The sequence below is a fragment of the Lactuca virosa genome, chromosome 2 (genome assembly GCF_052849685.1).
Source record: "Lactuca virosa cultivar CGN04683 chromosome 2, Lactuca_virosa_CGN04683_v6, whole genome shotgun sequence".
NCBI classification, from domain to species: domain Eukaryota; kingdom Viridiplantae; phylum Streptophyta; class Magnoliopsida; order Asterales; family Asteraceae; genus Lactuca; species Lactuca virosa.
Window position 1 is genome coordinate 141,911,697 of NC_136427.1, and position 13,313 is coordinate 141,925,009.

General features: G+C 33.3%; 1 protein-coding gene across 1 annotated transcript; it reads left to right on the plus strand.

Annotated features, from left to right (window-relative positions):
• Positions 1 to 2,522: 2,522 nt before the first annotated feature.
• On the plus strand, positions 2,523 to 6,914 carry LOC145159548 (protein ECERIFERUM 26-like). Its single transcript, XM_079078557.1, has 2 exons — positions 2,523 to 3,020; positions 5,944 to 6,914. Exons 1-2 carry the CDS (start codon positions 2,592 to 2,594, stop codon positions 6,805 to 6,807), a joined length of 1,293 nt encoding a protein of 430 aa, XP_078934683.1. The 5' UTR covers positions 2,523 to 2,591; the 3' UTR covers positions 6,808 to 6,914.
• The last annotated feature ends 6,399 nt before the right edge of the window (positions 6,915 to 13,313 follow it).

The following is a 13,313-nucleotide window of genomic DNA, read 5'->3' on the forward strand; positions in this document are numbered from 1 at the left end:
TTTGTACTCTACATTCTTCGTCAACATCCAAGCCTTCGTTTGAGGACTCAGAGTGAAGAAAGGTTGCTATCTTTTTTCCTTTATGATTTTTTTTCTTTCATTTGTTTGCAAGAGGATACTTGGTGGGTATAAACTTGTTTATGTTATTCAAAATTACTGCCTCCGTCCTAAATTGATAGTCCACTTTTGACTTTTGAAGTCTTTTTTCTTAAACTTTGACCTTAAATATTTTTGTGTTTGATAGATAGTATTTGATGCAAAATATATGAATGGATTGTATTTTAAATGTTTTTTCATTGTTATAAGTTTTATCAAGTAATATATAACACAAATAAAAATATTTAAGGTCAAAGTTGAAGAAAAAAGACTTCAAAAGTCAAAAGTGGACTATCAATTTGGGACGGAGGGAGTAAAACTTTTTTAATTGTTATCTTGGAATTTTTGAAACTATTTTCAAATAAAAACCCAATAGTTATTATGGAGGTTGAAAGTATTGTTAATGACCCAAAATGGTAACGAACTTTGGTTTTTGTCCAAATTTAGGTAATCATGCTTTTTTTTCATATATGTTTGACCATTTACCTATTTTGACTTGTTCAAAAAGTTATATGGTTGATTACCCTATTATGAGCACATCAAACAAGTTTATTAGTCAAATGTGTACAAAAATAATATGGTTGCTTAAATGTGGATTAAAACCAAAGTCCCTTACCCATTTTGGTAATATTGGTTTCTTTATGCTAATCGCAAGTAGTTATCTTTTTTCCTCTATGATTGTTTTAATCTTTTATTTGTTTGCAAGATATCTTTAGTGTGTATAAACTTGTATATATTATTCAAAATTTAAAATGCTTCCATTTCTATATTTTAGTTTTTGAAGCTATTTTTTAACCAAATAGTTATTACCATGTTCAAACTAAGTGGAGTAACTATGTTCCTATAAAGCTAAGCTGGACATTGCTGGACATTCTACTTTGGTGAATTTCTTTTAAAAGGAATTTCTATACGAGTGAACCTTCCCGACAACTGTATTGATATGGATCATCTTCTTTGTCCTTTGTGAGATAGTAGTAATTTCTATACGGGCGGACCTTCCCGATAACTGTATTGATATGGATACTCTTCCTTGTTCTTTGTGGGATAGTAGTAGAACATATGTTTGTTAAGGCTGAAGGGAGTGGCAACACCCTTAGCATACCGCCACATCATTTTTTGTGGTGCCACATCATTTTTTTGGTGCCAACTCACTAGCATGTTTTTTCTTAGCATTTCATAAGGAGTGGTGGTGTTTTAAATTAATATGGTTTATTTTGAAGGAAAAAAAGAAAAAAAAAGAAAACAATAGCTATAAACCAATCATAATCCACCAATATATTTTCTCTCTCATTTCTCCTCTCGTTACTTGTTTGGCGACCCATTTTTAACACCTCTTTAACCAGTCATAAGAAATGGTGTTTGATATTTAACAAATTGCTTGGTAAGAGGGGTGGTGAGTCCATTCTAGTCGAGCCTAATTGCCCATGTATTGTTGCTATTTGGAGTCAGGTTGAGACTTGGTGGAACCACTTGACCTTAAAAAACGGATATTTTTAATGATATTATCATTTTTTTCCTTTGTTTTTGGACGTGTAATAAAAGGAAAAAGTTTAAAATAAACCGGGAAAGTTGGATGTAAAATGTTCTTTTGGCTATAACTCATTTATAATTTTTGGTTGCTGAAGTTGCTCTTAAAAAAACAAAACAATAAATTAAAATAGAAAAGACAGCTATACCTAACCGATTATTTTGACCTGATCTAAAACATATATGCCCCATAATATTTCAAAATCCGTCTCTATTAATAATAGTTCGCTTTTATGAAAAAAACTCAATTTTTGAAATGACAGATTGGTCAACTAATACAATATTCGTTTCGTCTTGTAGCATTTAATCAGATAAACGATCTATCTTTTTAAATAAACAATTAATCATAATTTTTTAAACTCATAACAGATAAAATAAAATCTTGCAATACAAATTCATAATTACCAAATTCAAGTAGTAATTATTATCGCAAATAATACTGTCGTATGTCCAAAAGCATAATACGCTTTCTATTTCATTTTATCTTAAGAATTGCATGTTTTCTACTTATGATAATTGTCTTCGCATATTTTTTTTTCTTTCAGGTTTTCCTATTTAACGTTTTTTAAGCATAATCTTTTTCCAAAATTTAACTTATTTTATATTATCCTTTTAACATTTTAGCGGTTGACACCGCCTGACGTCCTTTTTATAACATTTCCCCTCTAAATGTAGCATTTTTAAAACTTAAAATCATTGACTAATTACCAGGTTAGTAATATGAAACATGTATGTATGTATGTTTTTAACGTAAATCAAATTTTTGTACCATAAGTTTTTAAGGTACAACTGTACACCATCAATCATATCTATATATCTTTGAATTATTAACCATGAACACCTAAAAATACTAGAGTAAAAAGGCAGATAAGTGGGCAGTTTTGTCTATATATATACACACACACACATCATACCAAACCCAACATACAAGATCTCTCATCCATACTCTTTTTTCAACCTACACAAAAATGGTGTTGTCAAAAGATGAAAGCTTGATTTATGACATCAAGATCTCTACGGTTGGACCAGGGCGCGTATCTGGTCATGGTGTGGTTCAAGAGCTAACTGGCATGGACTTGGCCATGAAGCTTCACTACCTCAAAACCGTTTACTATTTCAGAAGCCCAGCATTCGAAGGGTTAACCATCATCAACATTAAGGAAACCTTGTTCAATTGGACATGCCATGCCTTTGTCCCTTGTGGTCGTTTAAGGAGGGCTGACTCAGGTAGACCTTATATCAAGTGCAATGACTGTGGGGTTCGGTTGATCGAGGCTCGATGCAAAATGAGCCTTGATGAGTGGCTCGAGTCAAAAGATGACTCACGACACAAGCTTCTTGTCACTAACCAAGTCCTTGGTCCCGACTTGCCTTTTTCTCCACTAGTTTTAATGCAGGTTTGCCTCTTGAGTTTTTATTATTTACTATTCAAGTTGTGTAGTAGGGGTGTTCATGGTCTGGTTTTTTCAGTTTTTAGGTCAGACCGAAGCAAAACTGTTAGTAACGATTTTTTTGCCAATCGAAACCCGAAGCCGAACGATTGAAACTTAAAACTGAACCAAACCGAACCGATACTAACGGTTTGGCTCCAGTTTGGTCTCACAATTTGGGCTTTTTAGCATCATTTAAGTCAAGCACATTAGACTATTACAAAAAAACAACAATAAAAAACAAGTTGAACCGGATAAAAAACAGGATTTTCTTTAAAAAGAAAATTCTAGGTTCGGCTAGAGCTCTAGCAACATAAACAAGTTTTAGTAGGTACCCAAGCAAAAGCAAGTCCCACAAAACTACAAGAAGCAACACCGTATGACTTTTATTTTATAAAAACAAAACCATCAATGTTCCTTACATTCGTCGACGTGGGATGGTATAAAAGTACAATTGCAATTCATATTTCCTTTTTCCATTCAAATAAGCACACTATTTCCCTATCAAACATTTGAGATTATATATAACCGCAAACCAAACCGTTCACTATGGTTTCGAAAGTTTGAAGCTACAAGTCAAAACGTAAAGAGAAATCCAAACCGTGAAACCAAACCGATGTCCGGTTTGACCGGTTTCACAGTTTCGAACCGAACCTTGAACACCCCTAATGTGTAGTGTGCTTGTGGCATTGTATCTCATATATAACTAAAAGATTTGAGAGAGTATAATATTATCTTGAATATATTTAAAATTATATCTTTAAAAAAATGACGGCAAATATAAAACATAATAAAACCTTTAGAAAAATTATGAAATATAATTCAATATTTGAAAACCCTGTGAAAAAATAAAAACTTTTGAATACACTATCTTAAACAGTTTTTAAAGAACATATGTTTTATAATCTCCATTAGTGGTCTTGTTATTGATAAGATCAAAATATAATAACTTACATACCTATTAAATATATTGTTTATATTGAAGGTGTAAGCTATTATTTCTTTTAATTTTTTTCGTCAATTCAACGCCACGTAATATCACCTTCATTATATGTTCATTTCTTTCATCGATAAAAAATGATCACCTTTTACTCTCAAGGGTTCACGGTTCACCACACACCTTCTCACCCACTGGGTGTGGTATTCACGAGACCCACTCACTGCTACATCACTCCATCATAGGCATGTAAACCAGATCGAACCCACCAGAATTGAAAAATTGAAAATTGAATAAGTCGTAAATTAAGAACCAAATACAACTAACCGGTTCCAACCGGTTTCAGTTCCGGTTCAGTACCTTTTCGGTTCGGTTCTAATACAAAATGTGCTATTTAAAAAGGTGTTTAGAACCAAAACCAACTCGAACCGGAAAATAAAATCAAAAAATAAATAAGTTGTAATATAAGAACCGAGAATCAAATCGAATACTAGTAACTGGTTGAGTTTATATTTTTCTGTCTTAGTCAAACTAGTAATATAATAATATAATGTATGTTAAAGAAATGATATAATTGTAACCAAACACGGGTCCAAGTTATGATCTGCCAGTCGTTCTCATAATACTCAACTACTTAAACCGTCTAATAAATGCTTACTCTTACATTTGCTTGCGAAACTTTTATCTATGCATTTATTGCTACTATCTCCACTATCGAGTATGATTAGTCTAAAAATATCATATTCATAATCTCTTTGAGTCTTTCATGTTGTCGTTTTCGTGTAATGGGGTTATTCCATATAATTAGTGACAAGTGTGGTAATATAGTTAGTCAAATCAAAATTAGTACGACGCGTATCTTAAGTAGTTATCTTTACGCCTCAAACATATTTTTCATGTTTATTAGATGTTGACACCTATATCTTCCTAATGTTTATAACAGAGATAGGAGCTTTTGAAAATCCAATAATGTTTGATGTGTTAGAAATTAGGTAAGGTTTATAGTGGAGATCTGGATACCCTTTACATTGTGTAAACACTTTCCGAACTGATATTTCTCTCATATGTCCGGGTTACAAGAAACTCAACCTAAGATAATCACAAGAGGACTATTACGCATCTGTGCATAAAAACGTAAGTCAAATTGCTAGAAGATTCTGAGTTTTTATGAAGAAAAACGAGAGCTAAAAGGTCATCCCTTCTTCTGAAAAGAATAGTTGTTTATATAGAAAACGATATGTAGGTTTCGTATTAGGGTCGACCGTCATCGGTATCTTTGGAAATAAATCAAGGAAATCCGGAATCAATGAGGAAATCAATGGTTTCCAAAACTGACGATCTTAATCAGATTTACCATAATCACCCTCAAGAATTCGATTTTTCCACTAGGCACTCCGCACATACCCAAACATGTATTAATATACAAATTACGAAGCCCCTTAACTCACATGTAAGTTCCAATTACACAAAATATCCAAATGATACTCACACATATAACTTATAAAGTCAAAAAAGCGTCGCTCTTATATGTTAAGGTTAAATATGCATTTATGTGAAAAACCTTTTTTCCGGGTTCATGTATAACAAAATAGCTTTTAAGTTTTTATATGAAATACTTAATTAACGATATTTTATGTTATACCAAACGATACATATTTCTATTAAACCTAGCTATCTAATCAGTTTAGGCGTAGTTCTATATTTCATGCAAATAACATAAAAATAAAAACTGAAATATTTTTGTTTAAACTGGTGAAAACGGTGAGCATTGTTACTTAAAACTTTTGGCCGAGATAACTGATTTGTTGGTTGCAATGTTGTAAATATTGTCTCTAGAATGAATGCCGTTGCATATTTCGTTTAGTAACCCATTTTGTTATACGTTAAGAAAAACACCAAACGTGGTTACATAAATATGAATTTAATTAACCATGCATGGTTATTATGATGCAGTTAACCAAGTTTGCATGTGGAGGGACATCAGTTGGAATAAGTTGGGCTCATGTACTTGGAGATGCTTTTTCTGCCGCTGGCTTTCTTAACCTATGGGGCCAAGCCACTAGGCAACAATTTCCCGCCAAACCACTTTCTATGGCTCATACAAACAATGAGGGTCATAACCCGAAAATCCCATTACAGGATCTGCTTGCCATAAAACGGGTCGGCCCACTTGGAGATACGTGGGCCACTCCAAATGACACAAAAATTGAAACTTACTCTTTCTATCTTTCTTGGCCTGAGTTAACCCGTTTGCAGTCAAAGATATGCGGAGATAAAAACCATCAACAGATTCCACCCTTCGAGTCAATTTGCACTGTGGTTTGGCAATGTATAGCCAAGGTTAAACACGGGTCCGAAGTGAACATGGTGACAATATGCAAACGTGAATCAAAAATTCCATTCGAAGGGATTATCACAAACAAAGCTCAATCAATTAAGGTGGTAAAAACAAATGCTTCTGTGGAAGAATCCAGTCTGATGGAACTTGGGTTGCTTCTTATGAATCAAGGTGTGGATGAGAGGAGGGATATCGAAGAAGCAATGGAATCTGATGGTGGATTCCCGGACTTTTTGATATATGGAGCAAATTTGACTTTTGTGGATTTACAGGATACCCCACTCTATGATTTAGATATAAGAGGAAATACACCAGTTTATGTAAGTTGTGCTATTGATAATGTTGGAGATGAAGGTGTTGTGTTGGTTTTTCCAACTCGAAAAGATCAAACCGATGGGTTAACAATGAGCATAGCGTTGCCTCAAAATCACATTCCTGAGCTTAAATTGTTGCTTAAGAGAGAATGGTCTCTCTCTTGATTTAAAACACATATATGTACTATGTATTCGGTCCTACTAGGCATAAACCTCGGGCTAACTTGCGTTTTCCATCATTTGAAATAAATAATTCTATTATAAAGTATTAACAGACCTCTTAAGTGAAACAATATTGTTTTTATTAACAAGTTTATAATGTCAATTGCTTGGTTTTTTTATTAAATGTTATTTCGATAATGTTTTATTAAGATAAAGGAAACATGATTTAGAAAAGTGATATATAAGCAACCATTGTTTCCTTTTTAGACTGAATGCGAAGTTTTGTAAATGTATGTGAGTTGCAGTACTAATTAAGAATTATATTTGTTTTGATGATAACCAAATGAATGATGACCAAAAGAATGATCGAAAGAACTGAGTATTTTACAAGCGGTTTCATTGTATTATACAAAAAATATTTTCTTCGTATTTAATTATGAATTTTGTTTGTTTTGATGATGACCAGACGAATGATGACCAAACGAATAATCGAAAGACCCGAGTTTTTTTTTACTAAAGGTTTCATTGTGTTATGCAAAATTAATACCTTCTTATTTAATTAATGAATATTTTGTTTTAAGTATCTTGAACTGTCTTGAAAGCATATCAACATGGTTACGAGCATTGCAAGAGTGAGAGTGAAGAATTCTCACAAGTGCATATCGTACATATCTATCATTATATTAATTAATTTTCTAAGGTGATATTACATGTACCCTAATATATCTATAGAATAATTAAATAGAATGTCATATTATAAAGCTAGTTGTCAGACCCATGTATTACATGAGTTAATTTATAAAAAAAAGGTTAAATATAAAGGTTTAAATATTTAAGAATTTTGAATTTTTAAGTGTAAGGTCGAAAATATGTTGTAATATGTCGAAATCTGTGTAATAGATGCTTTCGTTAGTTTCATTATGTATTTACTAATGCACCTTTTAGTCGAAGCTGAATGCTAGCCTTAGTATTTTTTGTATGCTTTACTGTTTTCCTATAAATAGGAATCGTTACTTAGAGTTAGATAAGAGTTTTGGGGAGTCTGTCTTGTCAATTCTCTCTTTGTAACTGTGAAACATAATTGAGCTGAAACCAGATCTTATTTACACTTGGTGTTCATAATTCTCATTACTCTGATTCTACGTTCATTACTCGGTTCAATACATCATCAATTGGTATCAGAGCAGGAATCATATCTCTGCGATCTGATTTTCATTCTGAATCAAAAGGTTTTTGAATCAATTTCTGGATTCAAAAATTTCCGCGCCTTTTGTTTTGAAAATCATTATTGATCTACAGTTGTGATTCGATTCTGCAACTGATTTGTTGAATCGAGTGTTTTGTTTGAAATATCTGATCGTTTCAGCTATTTGTTTCCAAAAACTCTAAAGTTTTTCTGAAAAATTCATCCGTATGTTCATGGCTAATTTCAACTTGAACTCAATGACATCTTATTCTCATCTGCTAGGATCTTCAACTAAGATTCCTATGCTCATCCCTGAATACTATGATCAGTGGGCTGATCGCATGCAAGACTACTTAAACGGGCTGGATGAGGAGCTCTGGTCATTTATTACTAGAAATGGTACTCCTTCACCAAATGTTCAAGCAATTGGATCTTCATCTAAAATTTGAAGTGTTAATGATCGATCTGATAAACTGAAGAAGCTTGAGAAAAGATGTATAAGAGAATTGCCTGATGCTTTGCCTCATGTTGTGTACAACTATGTCAGAAGCTGTACAACTGCAAAAGACATCTGGAACAATCTCAAAGAAAAGTTTCAAGGAAGTGAAAAGACTAAGATCAATTCTGTAAAACGTTGTTTGATTGAATTGAAAGATTTCAAACAGAAGGATGGTGAATCGATAGAAGATTACTATGATCGTTTGAACGAATTAATCTATAAATGTAATCGCCATGGAATTACTCGAACAACCATGGAGTTCAAATTTGACATTCATCATGGGCTTACACAAAGAATGGAGGAATGTGACGTTAATGGTGAAAACTCAGCAGAGTTTCGATACTTCGACACTTAATGACTTGTACAATCTACTAAAAACTCATGAAGGAGAAGTAAATGAAATTGCTGAGGAATCGAAAATGAGTCTTGGAGGACCATTAGCTTTGATGTCGAAAGTTAATGAGAAAGAGTCAGTTGAAAAGGAAGATTCTGATAGTGAAGGTTTTGTGGTGAATTCGGACGATGAAGCTGTTGCATTTTACTCGAACAATCGAGCAAAGAAGTTTTTCAAGAAACCGTTTAATCCAAAGATGAAACAAGGTGATGCCAAAGGAAGTTTCGTTAAAAAGTCAGCTGGTGAGGAAAATAAAAAGTTTGAGAAAAATGAAGCAAAGACTGATGAATCCAAAGCTGAGAAGAAACTTAAAGGAGATTCAGGAACTGATTGCCACTACTGTCACGGAGCTAATCATATGGCGAGTGATTGTATGCTTCGTAAGAAAGATGAAAAGAAGAATAAAGTCAAGGACGAAGCATACTATGTGGAGCGTTTAGAAGAAGTTCGGGCAAAAACGAAAGGAATTTCTCTGGTAGCGAAGGGTGAGGATGATGATGAAGGAACTTACCAGATTTGGTCGTCCGGTTCGGATGATGAGGAAATGCGTAATCCTACGCATGGTGCCATGTATGCAAAGTATGAGGAAGAAAGTAACGAAGCGGTGACTGGTCGTTGTTTTATGACCAAAGGAGGAGATAAATCACCCATGACAACAAAGCTACGTTCTAGTCTTCAATCTTTTAATATTCCTTTAAGTGCATATGATTATGAACTAATTGCTTTTGATGATAATGTTGCTTATTTTGATACTTTGGTTAACTCCGCTAGTAACGAAGCTAAGAAGTCAACTTCTCAGTTACTAGAGGTTCAGAAGCAGTTAGATTTCAAGAAAATGAAAGTAGAAAGTCTAGAGTTACATATTACAAATATAATGTGTGATAGGGATTCACTGAGTAGTGAAGTAAAACTGTTGTTAGCACAAAGGAACATATATTGTAATTCTGCGAAAAGACTTTATGCGAAATTAACTGCTTTGCATCATTCATCTGATATAAGCAAGGAACAACATAGGAAGTTATTACATTTTGTATCTTACGAGAGAGAGAAGGTTGATAACATTTCTTATGATTGTGAGAAAACAATTGCAGAATTTGATAAAATTCCTAATGATAGATATGCTTATGGAATTGTGAAAATTGACGAATATCTTGATGCAAATAAATTAGTTGATATTGTAAATGATACCTTGACCAAAACTGAACAAATTAAAATTTTGAAAAGAACTGAGAATTCGACATCTGATTCTCAATCTAATTTTACTGATATTGAAGATAATTATGATAATATTAGCGAAATTAGTGATTTTGAGGATGTTGATTGTTCTCAGTTGTCTATCGTTAATGTTGCCTCTAAGTCTAAAGGAAAAGAAAAGTGTAATGATTCGTTGGTTAAGAATATCACTGACAAACCCTCAACTTCGAAAGTTTTTTATTTCGATCATGTGAGTGTCAGAGATAGTCAAACTGATAGCAGTGATGATGAAAATGATGATGAAGTTTCGAAAAAATCACCATCGACAAGTAAAGATTCGAAAGAAACAGCAATTCCACGAATTGTTGTTGATCAGGTGTATGGTGACACTGAAAAATTCGACAAAGTGATGACTGAAAAGGGTGCTCATTATCTCGAAACTAATCAAGTGGTGTATTCGAACTTCAAATGCTCAGATGATGTTGTTTTTCCAAATCAAGTGTTTGTGACAAAAGGAAATGTCGAAAACATTAAACCGGAGTTCAACAAAATGGTTGAAGAAGATAACAAGAACACATCAGACGAAGGATTCTTTTCAAACCAAAGCACTGTCGAAAATAATCTAGCAAAGAATTCGTATGTTTTTCAAAGACAAAAACCTCAAAGAAAATGGATTGAAAAACAAAAAGTTTCAAACGAAATTCCAAAACAAATTGAGGAGCAAACTGAACAAGTTGTCAAAATCAATTCAAAAGAATTTAAAGATCAAATTGACAAATTTTCGAAAGATAATGAAATTTCAAAAAGACAAGCACGAAAGAAAATTTTCTAGCACACCTTTGCATCTCGAAAGAAACAAAATTGATTGACAAAGAAACCATCTGAAAAGACAGAGTTCAAATCTGTTAAGACAAAGTCTTCGTTAAATTCAGACAATCAGAAAAATCCAGCTCAAATGAATCAATCATTGTCTGAATCAAGTTCACAAACTAAATTTTCGAAAGATAAAACTCAAATCACTACATCATTTTCGAAAAATTTCAATCATTCATCACATAAATTTCAAAATCAAAATTTCACAAATAGATTTTCTCCTCATTCACAACCAAGATTTTCTCAAAATCAAAATTTACAACAACATCCTCCACCAACTCAATCAAAGAATTTTCAAAATCGATTTTCATGTAACACAAATGTCGAAAACAGTGTTAAAAATCGACAATTTGAAAATTTTCGTCCTAAATCTACTGTTGATTTCACTCCACAAAACCCAAATTTTCCAAATCCTTCTAGGAAGCAGAATTCAAAAGTTTCATACACAAAGGGTTCATCAAATGTGAAGAATATCGACCATTGGCTTGAAGGACAAGGAAAGATGTTTCAATCTCGCAAGTTTTCCCAACAACAAATTCGAGAAGCTTATGAGAAATATTTGAATGATTCTTCAAATGGAAGTTCATCTTCTAAAGAATCAAATATTCCTGCGAAAACATGGAAATCAGTTTCGAAAGATAGACATGTTGAGAAACAAACTGAGAACAAAAAGGTGAATGTCAGTGACAATCCTAAACCTTCAAAAACTTATATTTCTGCTCCTTTACCTAATGATGTCGACTTAATTGATTCTTTCACTTGTGATTGGGTTTTAGGTTCTTCATTTCACAAAGTTTTCAAAACTAATAACCATGGACCCAAACAGCCTTGGGTACCTAAATTCTTTCATTAATTGCAGGTTTTGTGTGACGAGCAATATGATGATAAATGGTACATTGAAAGTGGTTGCTCTCGTCACATAACTGGAAAGAAGGAGAATTTGCGTGATTATCGAAGTTTGGAGAATGCAGGAGTAGTTAAATTTGGAAACAACCACAAATGTCAGGTGAAAGGATATGGCAAAGTCACGAATGAGAAGTTTATTGTTAAGAGAGTCGCATATGTCGAAGGTCTTCAACATAACTTGATAAGTGTTTCACAACTTGTTGTGGGCACTGGCAATCAAGTGGTGTTTAATGAAGCAGGAAGCATCATTTCTAATGTGAACACTAAAGAAGTTTTGCTCAAATCCAAACGACATGGGGACATGTTTACTCTTGATATCAAACCAATCGTTGGAAAACCCTCAGTGTGTTTACTCTCGAAAGCGTCAGCTGATGTTAGCTGGCTTTGGCATCGAAGACTCTCTCACTTGAATTTTCGAAATATCAACAAATTGGTAGTTGATGATCTTGTCCGAGGTTTGCCTGTGTTAAAATTTGATAATGATACTTGATGTCCAGCTTGCGAACAAGGAAAACAACATCGCAAAGGCCATCCTGTGGTTATTGATTCAAAGATTGTTGAACCGTTTGGAATTGCTTCACACTGACTTATGTGGACCATCGACTGTTGAGACACTCAACAAGAAACGATACATTTTAGTTATTGTTGATGATTTTTCACGGTTTACTTGGGTTTATTTTCTCAGGTTAAAATCTGAGGTTGCTCAAGTAATTATCGACTTTATCAAGAAAATAGAGATCATCTTAAAAAACAAAGTTCGAAAAATCAAAAGCGACAATGGTTCTGAATTTAAGAATAACTTTCTTGATTCGTGTTTAGTTGATCAAGAGATTTCGCAGAATTTCTCTTCACCATATACACCTCAGCAGAATGGTGTAGTTGAAAGAAGAAATCGTTCTTTCTGTGAGGCAGCACGAACAATGCTTACATATGCGAATCTTCCTCAATATCTTTGGGCTGAAGTTGTTTCCACTGCATGTTTTACTCAAAACAAATCATTTATTCATCGTCGTTTTAACATTACTCCTGATGAAATTCTTAATAACCGAAAACCTAATGTCAAATTCTTTCATGTTTTTGGTTGCAGGTGTTTTATCATGAATCTCAAGGATAATCTTTCGAAATTCTAGTCCAAAGATGACGAAGGAATTTTCTTGGGATATTCTCATAATTCGGTTGCATATCGAGTTTTGAATAAACGGACACACAAAGTGGAAGAAACATTTAATCTAACCTTTGATGATTATTATGTTAAACAAGTCGAAAAATGTTTTGATCACAAACTAATTCTTAATGAATCAAATGTTGAGTCTGAAATTTCAAATTCGACAGATTTTGATTATGATTTAATCTTTGGCACTCCAGATATGGCAGCTGATGCTGAAGTCAATGCTACTATAATCGCATACCTGAAGTTTCAAAGCATTTTGACAATTCGAGAATGACCCAAAATGCTT